This window comes from Vicugna pacos, chromosome 13, assembly GCF_048564905.1.
Source record: "Vicugna pacos chromosome 13, VicPac4, whole genome shotgun sequence".
Lineage (NCBI taxonomy): Eukaryota > Metazoa > Chordata > Mammalia > Artiodactyla > Camelidae > Vicugna > Vicugna pacos.
This window is the reverse complement of record NC_132999.1, coordinates 21,834,522-21,859,691: the sequence shown is the minus strand read 5'-3', so window position 1 is coordinate 21,859,691 and position 25,170 is coordinate 21,834,522. Positions and strand designations below refer to the sequence as shown.

Below are 25,170 nucleotides of genomic sequence, written 5' to 3'. Positions count from 1 at the left end.
AACGAGCATTAATTGAGTTGAAGAAGGCTGAGCAGGAACTAGACCTCGGAAGGATGATCAGGGTATCAGTTTGGGACACATGAGTTTGAGATATTTATCAGACCCCAAAGAGAGTCATCTAAAAGGCAGCTAGATTTCCTAGTGTGGAGTCAGGGAGGCAAGTCTGGCTGGAGATGTGAATTAGGGAGTAAGCATCCAGGAGGTATGTAAAACCATGAGACCGCCATGGGATTACAGACAGACAAAAGAGGAGATTCACAGAATGAGCCCTGAGATACTCTAATATTGAGAGGTCAAAAAGAGAAGAAACCAGAAAGGAGCTAACAGTGAGGAAGAAGTAAAACCTGAAGTGTGGAATCATGGAAGTCAACTAAAGACAGTGTATTAAGGAGAACAGCGTGATCAACTGGACCAAATGTGACTGATGAATGACATAAGAATGCCTGAGAATTTACCACTAACTTTAACCAATAGGAGATCATTAATGACGTCAGCAAGAGCAATTTTAGTAATGTGGTGAAAGCAAAAGACAGAACAGAGCAGGCTTAAGAATGACTGGAAGGGCCACAGCTGTGCCTGTGACTCAGCCCCCAACCCCCTGCCCATAGCACCCACAAACCTGGCTTCCCCTCGTCCTTCCCCTGTCCCCACCACTCGGCAGTGCCCACAACTCTGGCAACTCCACATGTGGCAGAGGAGCCTACCATCCCTGTGTCCCCGGTAGTGATGCCAGCAACAACAGCAACACTAGTAGCATCAAGGCACCAGTGATCCAAAAGAACAAGCAGCAATGATGAGGGCACTGGTGACACCTCTGGCAGAAGTAGTGGAGGGTGAAAAGTGCAAATTCTCAAATACAGCCAGACAGCTCAGGTAAGAGAAACCAAGCTATAACTTGCACTATAGCACCATCTACTGAAGAGCAAAAAAAAAGGACCAACCTGTTGAACTGTTAGAATCAAAGTAAATAAAGCTTTATGTAAATAAGAAAGATATTTGCTACTTCAAATGCACCAGCAGAGGAACAACTTATCAAGCACTATGAAAAACTGTAAGAACACATTATCACAAAAAGAAAATGACAATTCTCCAGAAGCCAAACTTAAAGTCACAGAAGATTGTGGTCTAACTGACAGAGAATTCAAAATAGCTATCAGGAAGAAACTTAATGAGCTATAAGAAAACTCAGAAAGACAGTTCAATAAGCTGAGGAATAAAATCAATGAACAGAAGGAATACTTTATCAAAGAGATTGAAACTCCAAAAAAAGAATCAAACAGAAATTATAGAGCTGAAGAACTCAATGAGATAAAGAATGCATTAGAAAGCAATGGAAATTGAGCAGACCATATGGAAGAGAGAATTAGTGATCTCAAAGACAGAAATTGAGAAATGATTCTCGTAAAAGAGGAGAGAACTAAGATTTCTTTTTTTAATGAGGAAACTCTACAAGAACTAATGACTCCATTAGAAAAGGCAACATAAGGACAATGGGTATCCCAGAAGGAGAAGTGAGGTTAGAAGGGTGCAGAGAGCTTATTGAAAGAAATAGCTGAAACTTCCCAGATCTAAGAAAGCAACTAGATATACGTCCATGAAGCTAATAGAATATCTAATTATTTCAACACAGAAGACCTTCTCCAAGACAAATTATATTAAAACTACCAAAAGTCAATGACAAAGAAATAGTTTTAAAGGTGGCCAGGGAAAAAGAAGATAATATCCTACAAAGGTACCCCTATTAGGCAATCAGCAGATTTCTCAGCAAAAACTCTACATGCCAGGAGAGAATGTAATGACAAACTCAAAATATTGAAAGATAATAACTGTCAGCCAAGGATACTCTTGGCAAAAGTACCATTCAGATATAAAGGAAAAATGAAGGCATTCCCAGACAAACAAAAGTTGAGTGAGTTTATCACCACTAGACATGCCTTACAAGAAATGTTGAAATAAGCTCTTCTACTTGAAATGAAAAATGAAAAGGCAAAAGTACGCAAAACTGAGTAAAGTAATAGATAGATTCAGAAAGTTGCAACTGTATAACAGAATAGGTTGTTAAATAATTAGTTATAGCATGAAGTTTAAAGGGGAAGAAAGCATTAAAAATAACTATAGCTACAAAAACTTGGTAACAAACTCACAACATTTTATATTAAGATAAATATTTATGACAACAAAAACATAAAGAGGGAGAGGAAAAGGATGGAACCTGTATAGGCATATGAGGATAAGATGCTACCAGCAAAAAGGACTACTTTATCTTTAAGATGTTTATACAAACCTCATGATAACCACAAAACAAAAATATGTACAGAGACATGAAACATGAAAACAGAAGACTGAAAAAAAATCATAGAAAACCACCAAACTAAAATGGCAGACAGAAACACAAGAAATAGAAGGAACTATAGAACAACCAGAAAAAATAAATAAAATGGCAGTACCAAGTCTTCATACATCAATAATCACACTAAATGTAAATGGACTGAATTCACCAATCAAAAGACAGAATGACTGGATGGATTACAAAATAAGACCCAACTATATGCTACCTCCAGGAGATTCTTCTCAGTTGTAAGATACTCACAGGCTCAAAGTAAACAGATGGGAAATGATACTCCAAGCAAATGGCAGCCAAAAGAAAGGAGATGTAGCCATATTCAAATCACACGAAATAGATTTCAAACCAAAAAAGGTAACAAGAGACAAAGATGGATATTAGATACTAATGATAAAGGTGACACTCCATCAAGAAAACATAACATTTATTAATATATATGTACCTAACAAAGGAGCACCAAAATATATAAAGTATTATCAACAGATCTAAAGAGTAGGAGATTTTAACACCCTATGTACATCAATGGTTAGATCATCCAGACAGAAAGAGAACAAGGAATAGATGGCTTTAAATGAAACATTAGACCAATAGACTGAATAGATATATACAACGTTCCATCCAAAGTTTGCAGAATACACATACTTCTCAAGTGCATATGGAATGTTATCACAAATAGACCATATACTCGGACACAAAACAAGCCTCAATAAATTTATTAGGCATTTTCCGAAAACAGTGGTATGAAACTAGAAATCAACTACAAGAAGAACACTGGAAAAATCACAAACATGGAGATTAAACAACATGCTACTGAACAACTACTGGGTCAATGAAAAAAAATCAAAGGAGAAATCTTAAAAATATCTGGAAACAAATGAAAATGAAAATAAGACATACCAAAAATTATGAGACACAGCAAAAGTAGTACTAAGTGAACAGTTTATTACAGAAATACAGGTCTACCTCAAGAAATAAGAAAAACCATAAATAATCTAACCATAGACCTAAAGGGATTAAAAAAGGAGAACAAATGAAGCCCAAAGGCAGTAGAAGGAAAGAAATAATAAAAATAAGAGTGAAAATAAATAGAGACTGAAATGATGAGAGAAAAGATCAATGAAAAGTTCTTTGGTTCTTTGAAAAGATAAACAAAATTGACAAACCTTTAGCTAGACTCACTGCAAAAAAATAAAATAAAATAAAATCAGAAACAAAAGAAATTACAATGGATACCAAAGAAATACAAAGGATTATAAGTGACATCTATGAATAGCTGTATGCCAACAAATTGGACAACTCAGAAGAAATAGATAAATTTGTGAATGATACAACTTTCCAAGACTGAATCATTAAGAAACAGAAAATCTGAATAGACTGATCAGTAGTAAAGAGACTGAAACAGTAATAATAATAAAAAAAAAAACCCTCCCAAAAAATGAAAGTTCAGGACCAGATGGCTTCACTGGTGAATTCTACCAAACATTCAAAGACTTAATACCTAACTTTCTCAACTTCTTCCAAAAAATTGAAGAGAACACTTCCTAACTCATTTTACAAGACCAACATTATTCTGATACCAAAACCAGACAAGGACACCACAAAAAAAAATTACAAGCCAATATCTGATGAACACAGATGCAAAAATCCACAACAAAATATTAGCAAACTAAACACAATAATACATTAAAAGGATTATACACCATGATCAAGTGGAATTTATTTCAGGGATGCAAGGATAACTCAGTATCTGTAAATCAGTGTGATACAACATATTAACAAAATGAGTAAAAATAACATGATCATCTTACTAGATGCAGAAAAGTATTTGACAAGACTCTACATCCATTTATGATAAACACTTTCAATAAAATGAAAACAGAAGAATGTACCTCTACATAATAAAGGCAGTATATGAGGAGGAACACACAGCTACCATTATATTCAACAGTGAAACACTGAAAGCTACCCCTCTAAGAACAAGAACAAGACAAGGATATACACTCTTGCCACTCTTATTCAACATAATAACCAGAGCAACTGGGCAAGAAAAAGAAATAAAAGACATCTAAATTGGCAAGGAAGAAGTAACACTGTCAGTATTTGTCGATGACATAATTTTATACACAGAAAAACTTACAGACACCACAAAAAAACTATTAGAATTAATAAATACAGTCAAACTGCAGGATACAAAATCAATACACAAAAATCTGTTATGTCTATATACTAAAAACAGATAGAAAGATAAATTAAGAAAACAATCCCATTTACAACTGCAACAAAAAGAATGAAATACCTAGGAATAAATGTAATCGAGGAGGTAAAGACCTGTACATTGAAAACTATAAGACATTATTGAAAGAAACTGAAGAAGATATAAAGAAATGTAAAAATAACCCATGCTTATGAATTGGAAGAATTAACACCGTTAAAATATACATATTACCTAAAGCAATCAAGAGATTCAATGCAATCTTTATCATACAACTTAACAACAAAAAACAAACAACCCGATTGAAAAATGAGTACAGGATAGGAAAACACATTTTTCCATTGAAGACATACAGATGGCCAACAGGCACTTGAAGAGATATTCAACATCACAATCATCAGAGAAATGCAAATTAAAACCACAATGAGGTATCATCTCACACACATTAGAAAGGCTATTATCATAAAGACAAGAAAAAACAAGATGTTGGGGAGGATGTGGAGAAAAGGGAATCCTTATACATTGTTCATGGGAATGTAATCTGGAGCAGCCACTATGAAAAACAGTATGGAGATTCCTCAAAAATTAAGAATAGAACTACCATATGATCTAGCTATTCCACTTCTAGGTATTTATTCAAAGAACAAGAAAACACTAATTTAAAAAGATATATGCACTCCAATGTTCACTGCAGCATTATTTACAACAGCCAAGATATGGAAACAACCTAAGTTGCCCACCAATGAATGAATAGATAAAGAAGGTGTGTTATATATACACAAGACTACTACTCAGCCACTAAAAAAAAAAAAAAAAAACAGGACTCTTGCCATCCGTGACAACAGGATAGACCTTAAGGATATTATGCTAGGTGAAATAAGTCAGATGGAGAAAGACAAATACCATATGATTTCACTCATATGTGGAATAAAAAACCTCAAAAACCCAAAATAAAACCAAACATAGAAACAGAACAGACTGGTGGTCGTCAGAGGTGAAGGGGGTGGGAGGTGGGTGAAATGGGTAAAAGGGGTCAATTGTATGGTGATGGATGGAAACTAGACTTTTGGTGGTAAGCACTCTGTAGTGTATACAGCAGCTGATTTATACTGCTGTACACATGAAACTTATATAATGTTACAAACTAATGTTAACTTCAGTTTTTTTAAAAAGGCTGGAAGAAAAAACTTCAAGAAAAGAAATATTAGATAACTCAAGGAGTTGCTGCAAAGAGGAGTAAAAAAATAGAGGTAGCTGTAGTTATTTTAAAGTCAAATCTGCTCATGTCAGTCTCCTGCTTACAATCCCGTTTTTTGAATTGCACCACAATCAGGACATCTTCAGGGAGTTGGTAAACAGCCCAGAGATCCTGTTTATGCATCTAATGTTACAAAGATGTCAGATTTTAAACTGAGGGCAGAGGTGTCTCCATTTACATTAGAATAGGGCACCAGACTAGAAGTAGAGAAATAAATTGGGAGGTTTTGCAGAAACTCAAGCTATAACCTACTGAGTAGTAGCAGTGGGAGGGAAAAGGGAACAAAATTGGGAAATATTAAGAAGGCAGAAGCAGCCAGACTAAGGGAATGATTTGAAGAAAAAGATGACAGATTCAGTTTAGGACCTTTATATAAAGATGGTGAGAGAAACAAAGAGGTAGACAAATGAAAAAGAGAAAAGGAATCTTTGGGGATATCAAGATTTAAGGAAGAAGGAAAGGAACTAGAATCAAAGGAAACAGAAGTGTGTTTTATACTAGAAGTCAAGGAAAGAAAGTATTTTAAGGGAATGCCAAATGCTGTAGAAGGATTAAGATGTGCACTATAAATATCCATTTGATAAAGCAACAAAGATCGCTGGTGAATTTCAGCATGGCCAAAAGCCATACTGCATTATACTGGAAAATTCACAAAAGATAAATATTATAGAAACAAGCCTCTCAGAAAGCTTGGCTGGGAAGGGGAATGAAATTAGAAAACCAATTATCTATATAAGTAAGTCACCCTAAAGAATAATCTGAAAACTGGTGGTGCAGCAGAGATTTGTCTAAGTGTTCACCAAATCATTCTTTTTCTCATGGACGTACAGCTAAACTACAGGCATACCTTGTTTTAGTGTGCTTTGCTTTATTGCACTTCGCAGATCCTGCACTTTTTACAAATTGAAGGTTTGTGGCAACTCTGCATCGAGCAAGTCTACTGGCGCCATTTTTCCAACAGCATTATTTTTTTATATACTACATATAGTGTACACATAATTTTTATATGCACTGGGAAACCAAAGTATCTGTGACTTGCTTTATTGTGCTGGTCTGGAACAAAACCTGCAATATCTCTGAGGTATGCCTGTGTGTATTCTAGCTCACCTTACACTTAAGTGTAGCCAAAACTGAGTTTTGGCCAATGGAATGAGAATAAAAGTGATATATACCATTTCTACGTCTGGCCCATGAAACATTCCTACATGGGTTCCCTCTTCTCTTTCCCATCTGCTAGCTGAATGGAAAGGATTTGAAGGACTAGAGGAAGCAAACCCACAAGATGAAAAGAACAAGGCCCCTGCGTGACTGCATGGAGAAGCCATTACTTCCTTTACCCCATCCAGACCTCCAAGCCAACACAAATCGGACTATGACGTGGCTGAGAAATAACATTTACTGTGTTAAGCCGCTGAAATTCTAAAGACATTTGTTACAGGAGTTAGGCTGCTCCAACTAATATAGGTGGCCAGTATAAACAAGTGTGTGACTTGGTAACCAATCAGACATAATTACTACACTTCAGTTGCTGAAGAATATATTATAGAATGGCTATGTCTGCAAAATTGAGATGGAGTTTAAATCAAGTATCAATATTATATAAGTTTGAAAAAGAATACGCTAACAGAAGGAAAATATGTAAACTGGAAAAGGGACACTCAATGACTAAGAATTTGTCTATGAGTCTTTATTCAGTCGCCGACCAGCAGCTGGCTATTTGGTAAGTATGTATTGAATATTCTGATAAAGGAAAGTGATATATCAAGTTATCTTAATTTTGTGATTTACCATTAAAATTATCCATCAATCTAACTCCCCGTGTTCTGATTCAATGCTCATTAAGCAAGTTCTATTTTGGAACTGTAGACTTAACTACAAGAGGGAGATACATTGGCCAATAGACTTGGAGCAACTGGTTTCCTTGATAGTTATATTTCTTATCATAATTGACATCAATGTCTTGTGAGCATGATTAGTTCAGCTCAGTTGCCCTGAGCCTAATCCACTTAGAGACACTAAAAGAAAAATTGGAGTTAACTTGGAAATTAAGTGGCAGACCATTGTGGTATTACCATTACAGGTAATATGAACCTCCAGGGTTCCAATCTAAGTGGTTAGCTGTTCTTACCTGTATTACAACCTATGATATCTTGGATGAGCACTTAATACATTATTTGTTATTTGGAAATCAATCTATAAATTCAAAAACTGACTAAACCATATGTAAGTACTTTGGAAATAATTCCTTTTAACAATTTTTACTTTTACTTTACTAATGAGAAATCTTGGAACCCAAGAAGCTTAAAGTGATTGGATTACACAGCAAGACAGAATCTAAAGCTCCTTATTAACTCTGTGAAGTAGGGTCAAAAGAAAAAAAAGACTCTAATAGTAATTTCTAGGAATTCTAATAAAATTGGCAGAATAGTCAAATAGTGATGGTTTCTTGATACAACTGTAAAATTGGTGCCATCAAATAAAATGCAACAACGTACAGTTAAAAGGCAAAAATATAATGCCAGCAATAAAGTGGGTAAAACTAAATCATGTTTTCAGTACAAAGCATAAATATAAAAATAAACTGTTAGCTTTACTGTAGAAAAATAAACAGCAATCTTAAAAGTCCTCTAAACAAAGAACATTCTCAAGAAAATAAAACCACTTGTCTTAATATACTAAACTAACTTTTGAATTCTGTTTAACATTACCATTCATCATCCATATCTATTATTACAAAGAATGAAACCAAGTTTCAAAATGCAAATGATTACTAAGTGGTGTACTTTTAATACTACGGGTACATAATACCTTATTTGCAGTCCAGAAATCCCCCGGTTTTTGAAAACAGAATTTTTCCATAACTCATTTGGTAGCATAAACTGGCTGAACTGACATGGCATGAGGCCATTCAGTCTTAATTTATCACACATAGTGAACTGCTGAGCTTTACTTTACTTGGTTGGTAAACTGCATTTGTAAAACAATATACATACTTAAAATAGAGGCTTTTTGACATAAGCAAAAAGATAAAAATTATACTAGTGCAGGATCATCCTTGTAAATTCACTCTTTACCTCTTCACTCCATGTAATCAAAATACAACATAGGCAAGTAATCTGAAAATTTAGCTTCAGTAACATACTTACACATTTCGGCAAGATATGGGTTTGAGAAAACCAACTTCATTTCCGGTAAAATGTGTTTCATTGCCACCAAAATCCTTACAAGTTATGTTGGGTGCTGGAAAACATGGAACTAAAGACAGGAAAAAAAAGCAAGAATCTATTATTTTTTTTCCTGTGGTAAGGTATATAATTTGTTTTTTTTTTTTTACACTATCAAAGCACACAAGAAAATATAATTTTAATTCAAACCACCTCCCAACATCACATCTGGATTTTAATTTAGTTAGGAAAAGCTACATTTTATATATATAAAATGTATATGTATATGTATATATTCATGTACAAGATAAAGATAATATGATATTGTGGTCTCAACACAAAAGCATAAGAATTACCACATTGGGTTGGATTCAAGACCCATCGAGCTCAGTCTCCTGCCTTTGGCAAAGGTGACAAAGAACTGCATAATGTTACTATTCTTTATTTCATCTCTAGGATAAAGAATACTTCTCGAATTTTTGTTGGTAACTCATTGAATAATTCATTAAATTTAACATAATCTGATTTTGTATTTTTAGTTTATAAAATTCTTATAGATGTTGGCTACAGTAAACTAAGATTCTTCTTTATCTATTCTAAATAGATTTTTTACTTATTCTAAATATATTTGTTTCTCTATTCCCTCTAGGATTTGTTATAGTATATTATTTGTATCTGTAAAGAGCAAAAACTTCAGAACAAGAATGACCTATCTGTGCATTGCCTTTTTCAGAACCTTGGATTCCTTGTAGGTAAAAATAGCACTAAGATCACCCACATCATAAGACTATTGTGGGGATTAAATGTGATATAAATTACCTAGCACAAGGCACAGCATTTAGTAGGTATTCAATAAATGTTAGTGCCTTTTCCTCCTTCACCATTTCTAACTAAAAGGTACAAATATTTTTAGGCTAGTTTTAGTAAATGCTTATCTCTATGTTTAGCATCAGTAAGTACAGATTTTTTTTTTTTTTGAGAAAATGAAAATAGAACTTGGTATAATAGTCTTAAAAAAAAAACGCAAACATAGAGACCCCCAGGTTTTATTACGAGAGAAAAATGGTATTTATTTTCTACTTTATACTTATCTTAAGATTTCCAATAAATCATTGTCCTTTCTTAGGCTGGAGTAGTACACTGAGAGAATGATGCCAGAAAAAAATTCTATAATGACTTTATACCCTTTTGCTGGGTTACTGACAGTTCAAACTCTATCATCCCATAAACTTTATTTATTTAATTTATTAACATTTCCAAAACAAGACGATGCTTATGCTAAAACACACAGATTCAATATAACTGAGAGAGATTTAAACAAGAAAAAAAGTAATAAAATGAAGAGAAGAGAGAAAGGGAAGTAATAATTATACTAGGAAACAACTAAGGGAAGATAGTGCAATACCAGAAATTTAGCTCAGAGCTTCCTGGTAGTTAAGCAAAAAGTTTTACAGCTACTGTGATATAACTTAAAGAAAGTATACCAGTTCACCTCTAAATCACTGTGGGAACTTGGTTTGGTTCATGACACAAGGGTAACAGAATGTAATAGAGAAGGTCCTCAATAAGAACTTCTACAAAACAACAGAGGTTTTCCACATAGCCATTTCTTTTTTTTTTTTTTTTTTCACATAGCCATTTCTTACCCTGACTTCAGATATAAGCAAAGACTTAAAATGTTAAGATCTACAGAGGTGGGGCAAAAATTAACAGATGATTTATATGTAGCTATTTGGTCACCTGCCTTAATATAGGGATAACACTTACTGGCTATATGAATTATTGTCATGTCCCCTGGTTATATCTCTTGATCTGTCATCTCAGACCATGCTTTTGACTGTAGTTATATAGTATACAACTCAAAATTGGGATGAGCATATGTCTGAAATGCTAATATACATTCTATGTTACCAACTGAAATGAGATCAATATGCCCTATTTCAATGATGGGGGCCAATTCTGCTTTCCAGGGAATATTTGGCAATGTCTGGTGACATGTTTGCGTGCCACAACTGGGAAGCTGTTCCTGGCGTCTAGTGGGTAGAGGCCAGAGATGCTTCTAAATATCCTGCAATGCACAAGACAGCCTCTTCACAATAAAGAATCACCTAAATCACCTAATGTCTAAAACATTAATAGTACAAGGGTGAAGAACATTGCTCAAGAGTCAGTGGCTTGCCAAAAAGTTTGCTCACACACTCCTTAAAAATTTTTTAAAACCATATAATCCCTCACACATTTTCTAAGTTGACATTCAAAATTTTTCACTATAGATTTAAATGATTGGGAAAAATATTATTTCCAGTATATTGTAAATGCTGCCATTAACATTTAAATATTATAGCATTCTTTAAAATGGATCTAAATAACGCAGCAACTTGATAGCCATCATGATCCAACAGAGGATATGAAACAACTCTTCCTTAAAATTCAGAAATTTTACATCAATTGTAGGAAAAAGTACACATATAAAAGACATACTGTGGCCTGAACTGTTACCTTCCAAAAAGATATGTTGGAAACTCTTAACCCTTAGTGACCTTACTTGGAAATAGGGTCTTTTCAGGGTGGGCCCTAGTCGAGTTAAGACTGGTATCCTTAAAAAGGGAAATCGAATGAACACACATACGTGCACGCGAAGATGATGTGAAGACATACAGGCAGAATGCAGTGTGAAGTCAGAAGCAGAGACTACATAGATGCTGCTGCAAGCCAAGGAAAGCTAAGGATTGCTGCTAGCCCAGCAGCTCAAAAAAGGAACAAATGATTCTACCGAGAGTTTGAGAGGGAACATGGCCCTGCCAACACCTTGATTTTAGACTTCTAGCCTCCAGAATTGTGAGATGGTAAATGTCTGCTGTTTGAGGCCACCCAGTTTGAAACACTGTTGTAACAGCCCTAGGAAACGAATTCACCATCGATACCTATTTACCTCTTGAAAAGCTCTGTCTAACCCCAGAGTACACGTACTCCAGCTTGAAGACCAAGTTTGGCATCAGGTAGGTAAGTCAGCCAAAATATGTCTGGTTTAATGAGCAGTCACACCCCATCCCCAGCCCCTGACAACCACAAATCCACTTTTTGTGTCTGTGGATTTGCCTGTTCTGGACATTTCCTGTAAATGGAATCACACACTGTGTGTCCTTCTGCATCTGTCACTTTCACTGAACATAATACCTATTCACCCACAAGAAAGGATAAAACACTAATTCTGCTGCATTGTGCATGAGCCTTCCAAACCTTCCTGGATTTTAAATGTATCACCTTGCTTTTAGTGTGAAACAGACAAGCACTCCTATTGCTCTATTTCTATGTGTTTATTTTTTAAAACTTTATTCAGTATCTTGTAATAACCTATAGTGAAAAATAATCTGAAAAGGAATATATACATGTACATGTATGACAAACATTCTGCTGTACACCAGAAATTGACACAGCATTGTAAACTGACTATATATTAATTAAAATAAATAAATAAAATTAATCATTAAAAAAAAAGATGTCTGGTTTAAAAAGTTAGGTTTTTTGCCTTGATGAGGACCATTTCACCTCTACAAAGAAGTGATCTAAAGGATTATCTATAGATAAACACAAGTTTTTCTTCAAACAGCACCTTTAAAGTTTTTTTCAAATCCTCAAAATAATTAAGCTCTGTATTAGAAAACTGTGCAATAAAACAGACTATAACTAAACTTTGGACAATTTTTCTCTAAATGTATTATTACCTTGCACTTGCTCAGTTTGAAGCTATCACTTTTGTGTCCTACAACCTTGTTAGATCTTCTTGCAGACTATCTAAAATCAGATCTTAAAGAGATAGTTGCAACATAAAACAATGTAATTATGATTCCTGATGTGTTTATTGTCCAATACACCTTACATAATAGAAAGGCACTGTTTTTGAGATTACAGGTTCCTGTACAAAATTTTAAAAGATTAAACATTTATAGGTGAGTTGTAAAGATGCCTTATAAAAATATTAAAAACTAAGAAATCATATCTTTCTATTTTTGTTAGATACTGTCAATTGTTCAAATGCCCATATTTTGACCATTTTAGTTTTCCATGCTATTTTATCATTTCTACTATAAGAAATGATTTATATTCAATATGAGCTGCTTTGTATTCAATGAGACAGATAAAAGAAAAATTCCCAGTGCTCCAGGCTTAGAACCTCACTAAAGATACAAATAGTGGAAGTACCAGAGTGCAAGGAAAACTACATTACCACAACAATTCTAGAGAAGTTTGACAGAAGTATGAGCTAATTATTTCAATGAATGAAAATTATGTAGTGAGAAAGGGTGAGCTGCTGCTCTAAGTATAAAGAGAGACAACATGAGAAAATAATAAATTAGAGAAACATTGAAACTGGTTAGATTTGTTTGAACTGACAGAGAACTCCAAAGAGCAGGACTTTAGAACCACAGACAAATCTGGGTTTAAGTCCAAACTCAGTCACTTAACTAGTATGTTTTTTGGGGCAAGTTACAAAACCTCACTGAATCTTGTTTTGTAATCTGTGAAATGGGATTACACCCTTGTAATGCTACTATACACATATTAAAAGCATATGATATGTAACATATGGTGCTTGGTTAGAAGTGTTCAACAAGTGTTAGGTTCCTTATTTTCGGAAATTAGTGAACTTCAACATTGAGAAGCCCGAGACAATGAACCTGGCATGAAAAATGAATACAACACTGTGAGTGGCTGTAAAATTAATAGAAGATTTTGTGAAATGAAATTAATTCAACAGAAGCCTACAACCCTGGTTTATTCATTTTTATAATGATTTCATTTGACTCATTTTTTTTAAAAAACCTGTTTAGTAGGTAGAACTAGTGATATGTTCCTTTTTCTTCTTCCCTTTACAAACAGAAAAACTAAACTGAGGTTCCAAGAAATTAAATGAGTTGGCCAAAATCTCATAAACAGGTAATATTCTATAAGTTCTAGACTAACACTCATTATTCTTAATCAATATTCTTTCCATAAAGCCATGATAATGCCATCCTTACACTGATTTCAGGAACAAGCAAAAATAAGTCAACAGGACAAGATTAATACAGCTAGTTATTAATAAATGTTAACTAGTGCACAAAATTAAGCAACAATGCTACAAGTCTGAGAACTATTCAATTTGCAGTTTTCTTGCAAGAAGTTTCGCTCTTGACCAATGTCTAAAATTTGGATGCCATCAATTTAAGCCATATACACAGTATTCCCCAATTATTAAAAAAAAAGAAACAGCTTTGTTTTATAAATGCATAAAAGCTAAACTAGAAACAACGTAATCAATGAAGTTTCATAACAGTAAAAAGGACTGACCTAAGGAGGAAGTGGTTTGGGATCCTACTCCAGTTAACATCATGCCTCTGGAATCTAGTCTTGATCTGTCAAATAAAAGGGTCAGACTCGGTATGATCTCTGTAACAGGTTACATTGCATAATGTCTAGATAATTAAATGTGTCAACCTAGAACTAGGGTGAAAGCAAAAGATAAAGCTGGTAAAAGCCAACCCTGTCTTCATATTCCCCATATTAAGATAGCTCTCCTCTGGAAATGCTGGAGTTGGAAAGTCATCATTTTGCAACTATCACAGTAAAGAATGATTCGGGCAAAATTACCATGGACGCTAAGTCTAGGGGAAGTTTTTGATGAGGAATAGGATATCTGCATGAGTCTCCCCAAAGACTGTTTATTAGTTGCAAAGGGAAAAAGTATTAACTATACAGTGTGAAAATCTGAGTGATTTACCACCATCATCGAGAGGCAGATGGACATCACATACCTCAGATACTGAGGACACCCTATCACTTATATAATTTTCCACCCTGGGATGTATAAACTAAATCTAATCATAAGGAAATATTAAGACAATCCCAAATGAGGAACATCCTATTAAAATTGAGGAGATTGTAGTCTTCAAACATGTCAGTGTCATTAAAGACAAAGCTGTGGAAATACTCAAGTTTAAGGCTAAAGGCAAAACCTGATCTTGGGATCCTATACTGGGGGGAAATGCTATTAAGGCTTTATCCGAGTAATGTGACAAAATCACAACATGGATGGCAGAGTATGTGCATTAATATTGAATTTACTGAAGTTTACAACTGAACTGATTACAGGAAAACGTTGCTATCTTAGGAAAAACATAAACGTATTTAAGGGACAAAATGTGTACACACAAATTGAGAGAGACAGAGAGCATGCATGAATGCACAATGATAAAGCAAGAAGGGTAATGTGTTGACCATGGGTGAATCTGGGGAGAAGGTATATGGGTGTTCTTTGTACTATTCTTATAACTTTTCTCTAAGATTGAAATTATCTCCAAATAAAAAGTTTAAAAATAGCATACTCTTTGCATAACTAATTTGTGCTAGAAGTTAGAATACTGGTATCATTAAGGCAGGGTAGGACTACAAAGAGAGCATGGGGGGGGCTTCTGGCACATTTAAAATGTTGTTTCTTGATCTGGAAGCATTCACAGGGGTGTTCAGTTTGTGAAAATTTATTTGAGTTATACCTACTTTCCTGTAAATATATTTCAATAACTTAATAATAATAATAACAAAAAACCTCTGCCAAAGGACCAGAGCAAAATTTCTGGAAATGGAGTTTAAATACTTTTGTATTTCACTGATGGGAAAATTGGAAACACTTGCTTATATATGTCTATATAATCTATACCAAACACTCCCTGAGGGCAGAAAATGTCTTCCTTCACATAGCATCCATATCACTTAGCAGAAGCCTGTCGTACAATATCTTCTCAATAAATAATTTCCCAATCATAAATATTTTATAAATTTTTATTAAGTTAATTGTTTTGATCCATTTATTTTAATCTACTTAATTATTAAATTTATTACAAATAATTTCTCAATAAATAAAGATGTCTGTTAACTGCTATTGGGCTAACTGGCAACCATTTCAAGATCACAGTAGTTTACTGTTGTAGTTGAATCTCCTCTGCCCTTGGTCCCAATTCTTACTCTCCACCCCCAAATTCCCCTCTTTGTAAAACACTCCTCCTACTTACGTCTACCCAAAATGTATAGTTTAAGAAAATTAAACTTAGTTTGAGGATTTGACAATAGTCCTTCATATACTCACTGGAAAAACAGGAAGAAAAATTTTGGCTAGAGGAATGAGAGAGATCATTTAGCTAACACTTTTCACAACTCTAGTATTTTTCTCCTGTTAATCAGTTTTATGCTACAACCAAAAAGCATGTTTCAAGACTCATTTTGATGTCCTCTCTAATCAGGACCTGGAAGTGATTCACCACTGCCACTCCACTAGCCCTTGTGTGTTTAAAAACGGACAATTTAAAAAAATTCCTGGGGGTGGAGTGGGGATAGCTCAGTGGTAGAGCCTTGTTTAGAATGCGTGAGGTCGTGGGTTCAATTCCCGGTGCTTCCATTAAATAAATAAATAAACCTAATTACCCTGCTCCCACCCCCAAAAACCCCAAATTAAAAAAAAACCAAAAAAACCTCCTGTGGACAGACATAGCCTCATGAGAACTGGGCTAGGCCGTGCTGATAGAATCTATCCCAGATCATGGCTGGATACTTCTGGGTCATGCACAAATTATACATCTATATGCAGAAGCCCTGGGACTCATACTTGTCTCAAACTTTATTTTCTTTTTACAACCATAATAAAGTCATTTATTTATTAATCCACAAAATTGTGTATGTGTTCTAAGATTGTCAGGCACTTACAGTTCATTCTCTCCAAATGAATAATCATATCACTCCCTCATACAGAAAGCCTCCACTTTATTTTCCTGTAGCTCTCCACTTACATCATCTATGATTACTTACCTGACAGGCCAAGATGGTACCGTAACACTTCCAAATCCTTTATACTTCCTAGCAGTCTGATCATCTGATTTTGTATTTGTTTGTAAACTTATTTATCAATAATTACTTAAGTGAATTCACATTTACTTTTTACAAAAGAGACACCCAACTGAAGGGCAGAGCTCTTTTTGGTCAGAAACTATTCTTTTTAGTTGTATAACTTCCTTCAAAATCCTCATACCTACAAAGAACTCTGCAGACTAGAAAAGGCTTTGAGATAGCCAGCTGCCTGCTTCCTAGTTTAAAGTGACCTGAGTCACAATAGTATTCACAGGTTTGCAACATATTTCATATAAATGGTTGACTATTTGAAAGTTGATTCTTCTTTATGTATGTTAACACTATTCCCCTGTATTCTGAAAGCACAATATAAAAGACTGAACTGTAGAACAGGCAAATAACAGAGTATACTTATAAACTATTAAAGAAGGAAGGGATTCCTCACAAAGTTCCTTTAAGTCTAACATATCTAAATTAATATATACATATTAAGCAATATTTACTACACAAATCATACATATATAACCTATTACTGTTTACATGGTAAAACTGCACTACTCCAGAACAGTAGCAAAACATGTTACAAAAGTTTAACACAACTTACTTTCAAATATCTCTGCTGACAAGAATTGGGCCAACAGTATGTCAAAATACAAAGAGACAAAAGACATGGGAGATCTTTATAAAATATATACAAATTCATAATCAAGAAGTCAATTATTTGACTGTAAGATATTTTTGAAAAAGTGAACTTTTTCTGCTGTAACAACAACAAAAAAGTCCATCCCTTTAATCTCATTTCCATAGTGAATCTGTTTAATAGCTTTTATTTATAAAGAAAAGATCAATTATTGGCTCATTTCCTGTCTAAACATAAAATAATCAGTATATATTCAATAGGTGTTCTTTTCTCAAAATTATGTATTAGCCATTATTATGTACCATGCCAGGTAAGAATGCCAAATCCAAACAGCTCCAACATACAACTATCTGCCTCCTTTCCAATATATATCCCTTTAGAACAAAAAGCTAAACAACTTAATCATTAGGTTGAGAGTATTATCCATTATCAAAACACCTAAGAAAATACTAATACATACTTAAAGTCCTTACCATATTGTTTTCATACTTAGGATGCACCTAAGTATATTTTACAGGTATATGATATGGGTGATAGAGCTTTTTTAAACCTTACCAGACTAAAAGTCTCACTTCAAGTTCTTTTTGAGATATTAAAAATCTAAAGGAACATCTTTGCATAACACAGCTTGATAAATAAAGGGAATCAAGAAAGCTACATAAACTGACTAAAGGTTTTTTTTTTAAAAAAAAGAATGAAAACTAAAAAAAACTTCCTGCTTTATATAATTATAACAGAATAAGATTCTTTTTAAAATTAAACAACCCCCAGCCAGTTCTCTAGTATTAAGTTGTTCTGGAAACTAAATACTAATGTTATAACTCAAGAAAAAACACATTTATTGATTACTTTTAGTGATCACACACTGACCTATGAAATAAAGTTTTAAAAATTATTTTTAAAGACATGTTTCTGGAATTCTTACCATGAGCTGTGTAGTTTGTACAGTTAACTGGTTCTTGTGTAGCATCATTTATTTTTGGATCTTTACAAATATATGTAGAGAAGTTAAGGAAATATGAACTACATTCCATTATAAAACATTAGCATTTTGTCTTTGACATCTTATCTTACATACTATATTTATATTCACACGTAAAGAGAGGATGTTAGTTTGTCCACGTCAACAAGCACAAACACAAATATACTTTTAGTGTCAATAAATAATGCCTCAACATTAATTTATTACATGAAAAGCTTTAGCAGAGATGGTATCTTTAAAGGAGATCAGTACGAGTTTAAGCACAAAGCACAAAATAAAACTGAAAATAAAAATCGTTACCAAATTATTTGAAGAGGACTTCAGGTTAAAGAAAACAGTTTCCAGCGAACTGACAAATTATTCACAGGACCCAAGTATCCCCACATACATAATTTCACATAACACAAATAACCCTGTGATGGAGATACTATTATCCTCACATTACAGAAGGAAACTAATGCTCAAAGTTTGAATGACTTATCCAAAGTCATGTAAGTGATAGGTAATAAAATCAGGTTTCCTGATTCCAAGCCAAGGGTACTTTCCAGCAGACTGCAGGGAAAATGGTTGTTTTCAGTGGGTATACATGGTCTCTCCAACAGGATTTTAAAGCTTTTGGAAACAGATATAATAACTATCCTCTAATACCTACTCAAAACACTTGGTGTGTGGGGGGGGTGCTTTTCTGTTTCCTATTTCACTGACACTAAAATGAAATAAGTATTCACAAGATGTTTCTGGAGATACAGAGACTGACACCTGTTTAAGGTTTTCATCTTTATGCCACGAACAACATTTTCCAGTTAATATCATTTTGTATGCTTAGCCACTTCTCTCTAGGATTTAAAAAGCACGACTCTTCATACTACCCAATTATTTTCTTAGCGAGAATCACCCTGGCATTTCTGCCAAGAAAATGACTCAACTTACTAGGTCAGTGTTAATCAGCAAATTAGAGCTAGTCTATAAAAATCTAATAATGGCTGCCTCCCGTCAACTCACATAAAAATACAACAGGATTGAATTTTCTTACTATTAAGATTTTCTCTCATAGAATCTTTCTTATACCTCTGGCTTCTATTATATAATTTTCTGTACTACAATTTGCATAAAACTACCTAGTTTTGTACAAAAGTACCTATTTTAATTTGAATGTAACTCCCATTTCATACTGTTTCTCCCCTTATCAGAGCTGTTACAATGAACAAATCTACTTAACCCCTCCAAGCTCAGTTTTCTCATCAGTAACTACATAGGTAACACGCAGACCCTACTACGTGCCAGGCTTTGTTCTAAGTGACTTACCTGTACTAATTTATCACAACAGACCTTTACGTTGATACCACTGTTATACATATTTTTATTTATGAGAAAATAGAGTTTAAGTAATTTGTCCACAGTTACAAAGTGGAGCAGAAACTTGCCCCCTGACAGTCTGGGGTCTGACAGAGGTTGAGATGATATAACGTAATAAACGTAAAGTTAATAATAAATAGGCAGTATACATTAGCTTTATTAACTACCGTACTTGTCTCCCCCTAAGTCGACAAACTTCCAGGGTACGGTCTGTCAATTCTTTAACTTAACTCTACACCTGGCATACTTCAGCGCCCTTGTTTAACAAATAAGCCCACTGGTTAAAAAAAAAAAAAAAAGAAAGAAAGTGGCTCAGAAGAGGAAGAGCCAACGATTAGTAAAATTCCAAGAATATCACACAGGATGGCCTCGGTCCGTCCCACCTTCACATCTCTCTTCACCCTCCCAGCGTCCCTTTGTACACTAGAGGACTCAGACCACCGTTCCCTTCAGTACAACCCTAGCCCGTGTATAGGGCCGCGACCGTCTCGACCAGCAATCTACCCTGCCCCTCTCGGGGTCTCCTCATAGAGGATATTGTCCTACTTTGAGGTCCTCGCACTTAAGTGTCTCCTCCCCGCCGCCGGCGGCAGCTCCCCAAGGTCCCGTGGTGACTAACACGAACCACAGGACACCTAGGAGACGGGCGGCCACAGTGTCGGAAGCAGCCGGCCCGGAGGGCCAGGGGGCCGCCATGCTGGAATCAGCACTTACCCCACGCCTTCCGGTTCCGCCTTCGTCAGGGCGCAGGCGGGAGGCGGGCGGAGGGAGGGAGGCGCTTAAAGGGACCGTGCAGGGCCGGTTGTAGGTCCTCCCGCTAGGCGCGCGGAATCACCTGGGAGAGCTCTGATTGGTCTTCGAGAGCCAGAAGGCGGCTCAGCTGCCCTCCATCCACTGCTCACTCTGGAGCTAACCTTACTGTGGCTTTTCCATCTGCTGAAGTGCCAGCGGCGCCCGGCGACTCGATAAACGCTTTACGATATCTCTGTTAGTCTGGAAGGATTTGGGTTTACAGATAACGAGCAGGCTCAAAGACGCTAAAAAGCATGTTGACCTCAGTTACTGAGTTGAAACAGAATTGATGTTTGCCCGATTTTAGAATGTGTGTTCTTTCTTAGAGAAGAATTTTTGGAAGGCCGCTACCAATAGATCTTAAGGACTCTGTGTTACAAAGATAAGCATTACACTTTTATTTTTAACAGTGAAAATTTGGGTGAAGGAAAGGGACTAAAACAAGAGGAGACTAAGGAGTTTACGACTAAACTAAGTGAAAAAGTTGAAGGGTTTTTACCTCCATCTCTTCTTTCTAAATTTCTATATATTCTAAAAGTTCTGTAGTGAGGGTACCTTTTATACTGAACAAAATGTGTACTTTTTAAAGTGAAAATTTAATCGTTTTTCTCTAAAAATATTTGAATTTGAATGGTGCCTCTTCATTCACAGTAGGACTAATTTTGAACAACTGTTTTGTGCAGTTGCCCTTAAACTTTAGGGAGCATCAGAATCACCTGGAGTATTTGTTAAAACGCAGAAGTTTGGGCCCTGCCTCAGTTTCTGATTCAGAAGATATAGGGTGGGGTAGGATAATTTGCATTTCTAATGAGTTGCCCGCTGATACTGATCTTGCTGTTCCAGGGACCCCACTTTGACAACCCTGAGATACTGTATTATGAGATGTATCATTTTGGAATGGGAAGACATAAAACTATTTTCAGTAATATTTTAGTATTGTAATTACATTTAAATTTTTTTCTTAAACCAATTTTGCAGCATTACTATACTATTATTAAATTAAAACATTTATGCTTAAAGTTTTAAATGATAGGAAATTTGAAATTTACTAGCTCAATTTTTAAGTTTCCTTTTTTATTTTTTATTTTATTTTGAAGGAAGGTAATTAGGTTTTTATTTATTTATCTATTTTTAATGGAGGTACTGGGGGTTAAACCTAGGACCTTGTGTATGCTAGGCACACATTCTACCCCTGAGCTGTACCCTCCCCGCTAAACTTCCTGTTTTTAATTGGACTTACACCTTCTTTCCTTCCTCCTACCTTTCCTCCCTTTGTTCCTTCTTTCCTTCCTTTTTCTTTTCTCTTTCTTTCCCTCCTTCCTCTCCATGAAAATATTCATCAAGCATGCACTGTGACCCAGCATTAGTGGAGACCCTAAGAAGGAGACTAAGGAGACTCAAAGAATAGGGAGACGAAAACCCAGTAGTTGAGCACTTTGTGTTTGCTAGGGGAAAAGACATAAAATACTGTTTGATAATTGTTACAATAGAAGCATGTACTAGTTACTGTAGCAGGATAAAGGTTTTGATTAAGATAGTTCCCCAAACAGTGCTTGGAACACAGTATTTTGTTATTAACATCAAAATAATTCAAAATCCAGGCCAAACTGGAGGAACAGATTTGGATCTTCATAGACTAAATGACCACCTAAAAAGTGTACAGACAAATTAATCATTAAGTTTAAAAAAAAATACCGATAATGTGTATAACATAGGGCTTAGCACCATCCCTTAGCCTTTTCCTGAGATGAAATTTGGGAAGGGGTTGGGGCCAAGAATTAGGTATAATTCAGGGATAAATATCAAAATATCTGTTACACATATTATCTGGTGATAAAAGATAGTGACTTTGCATTTTGGCTATTTTTACACTTTCAAAGTGTTCTGGTTTGACTTTCAAAATATAATCAAGGAAAATCAGAAGGGGAAAGGAAGCAACTTTCTGGTTTTGAGTTTATTGAAATTGTGACAAAATTAGACATTTTCCTGCTGACTGCAAGAATTTTGCTTACCTTTGTATTTGTGTCATTTTTCATATAGACTTTGAGTAAATAATTTGAAAATGCTTTTACTTTGCTGATTAATCCCATTACAAAATCTGTTTTATGGTTATGATTATCTTTGTTCTTTCCTACACTGTATAACCTGAAAAGAACAAGTCTCCCCATGAAAGTAAAGAAATACAAAATTTTTGGCTCTTGAAGTGTGGTTCATTTTCTCTTCATACTGCCTCTTAATTTATTTTTCATGGCTCAGTAAAATATATTACTTTATTTCTTTGCAAGCATAGTCTTTGATCACAGGATTACTACCTTGTCTAATTATAGTAAGAAAATGGTTAAATCTCAATCTTGGGCATGTTTTCAATGCAAAATTTGTCACATAAAAATTTACACCAAAATTGACACATTGCAACTGACTATACTTCAATAAAATAAATAAATAAAATTGGGCAGGGAATTCCTTCAAAAAAAAAATCTATAGAATTCTATGGAAATTCTATAGAAAGTAAAGGACATGACTTGCACAGCCCAATATGGAAATTACTATGTGGAACATTAGGAAAGAGAATTATCAGTGAAGTCTGAAGCAAAGCTTCCTCTAGGATTCAAGGGCTCTGCACACTGAATATTTCCATTCTGAAGAATCTAACATACATCTAGTTATGTTAACAGTTTTGCCCGTGGCAACCCGATTCCTGTTTCTATGATTAGGATAGAATCATTAAAAGATAAAAGATTGTTATTCTCCCCAAATTTCTTTATTTGAGATGGGCAATTTTTTTCTCATGGCAAATTCATAATGTCAAGTCCTGGTACATCTTTATTATAATCTCCTTCACTTTGGGAATTTTTCTACATCCATGCCGTTATCTCTTAAGCTTTTCTGTGTCCTCTCTTTGGTGCACCAGTCTAACTGCCTGCCATCCAATTAAATTGACTGACTCATCACTTAATAAGGTCTACTCTATGCCAAGTATATTTCATCCTGAATGTCAAATGTAGGATCTAAAACTGACTGTAGTACTACTAGAGTCCTGCTTCTCAAAAGCTAAAATAGAGTAAGTTGGCTTTTCTAGGTTTCACCACCATCCCTTTTATCAGGTTCAGAGCTTAGGATCATCTTTACACTTCAGTATTCTCCTTGTTCTTCTTTAATCCCTTTATCAAATCAGCAAGCAACTGATATTTTTAAGTGCTTATTTTTAAAATCCTATATTTTTACCCTATTTCAGATATTCATCATTTCCTGTGAACTTTGTTATAGTGATTTTTCCTTCCTTTCTTTGATTCTAGGTGTTCTCCCCAACTTTGTTAATCCATTTTTTCACACTGCTTTCAGATTAATCTTTCATTTAAGAAAACACAAAACCTATATCATATTCGAAATCTTATTCAAAATCCTATTTAAGGTCCTTGGATTTTACCCAAAGGAGTTGAAAATGTTTGTCCAGACAAAAACCTGTACACATGTTGATAGCAGCTTCATTCATAATTGCCCAAACTTGGAAGCATAAGATGTCCTTCAGTAGGGGAACAGATACATAAACTGTTGTGCACCCAGACAATGGAATATTATTCAGTGCTAAAAGACATGAGCTATTAAGCCATGAGAAGACATGGAGGAAACTTAAATGCACATTCCTAAAGGGCAATCTGAAAAGGCTATGTACTGCAGGTTCCAACTATCTGACATTCTGGAAAAGGCAAAATTATGGAGATAATTAAAAGATCAGTGGTTGCCAGAAGTTCAGGAGGGAGGGCAGCAGCAGGGGGATGAATAAGCATAGCAAAGGGGATTTTTAGGGCAGTTAAAAGTACCCCATATGATACTCAAATGGTGAATAAATGTCATTATACATTTGTTCAAATCCATAGAATGTCCAACACCAAGAATAAACCATAAACTTTGGGTGATTATGTGTCAGTATAGATTCATCAGTTGTAACAGACGTACCACTCTGGTGGGGGATGTTGATAAAGGGGAAGGCTGTGCATGTGTCAGGGTAGGGGGCATATGGGAAATCTGGGCCTTATGCTCAATTTAGACCCTAAAAGTTCTCTAAAGAAGTAAAGCATTTTAAAAAATAAACACCAATCATTACATTAAAAAAAATGAAAATCGTACTCAAAAATTTTCACTGTTTCTTTCATTTTCTTAGGGATAAAGGATAAAGCCTTATATCCTAAAGTTTTCTGTAATAGTTTCAGGTCCTCCACCATCTGCTCTAGCCTCACTTTATTTACTGCTACTCTTGGCTGTCTCCTTGCTGTCACAAGTATCTGTCATGTTCATGCCCATCCATTTATTACTTTCATTTATTACTTTCAATGTGCCAAGTCTCTGCAGTGCATGTAATTCCTTCATTTAACCTTCAAAACTACCATATGAAGTAAGCACTGGTACTGAAATTTCACTAATGGGAATTAGAAGGGTTAAGTAAATTGTCAAAGTCACATATTTTAGGAAATAGTGGAGTCAGTACTCAAGCTCAGATTTTCTGACTTCAGAGATGTGTTCTTAAAAATTGTGTTCATCTTCAT

At 34.9% G+C, this 25,170-nt stretch overlaps 1 protein-coding gene across 2 annotated transcripts in view; it reads right to left on the bottom strand.

Annotated features, from left to right (window-relative positions):
- Window positions 1-20,562, bottom strand: part of TM2D1 (TM2 domain containing 1) — a 50,348-nt gene extending 29,786 nt beyond the window's left edge. For both annotated transcript variants that reach the window (XM_072974321.1, XM_006205404.4), the window contains exons 1-3: window positions 20,373-20,562; window positions 18,422-18,495; window positions 8,961-9,069 (exon numbers count right to left, since the gene is read on the bottom strand). In XM_072974321.1, the coding sequence (XP_072830422.1) occupies window positions 8,961-9,069; window positions 18,422-18,495; window positions 20,373-20,530 (341 nt within the window). In that variant the 5' untranslated portion in view covers window positions 20,531-20,562. The remainder of the gene's footprint in view (window positions 1-8,960; window positions 9,070-18,421; window positions 18,496-20,372) is intronic.
- Window positions 20,563-25,170: the final 4,608 nt, after the last annotated feature.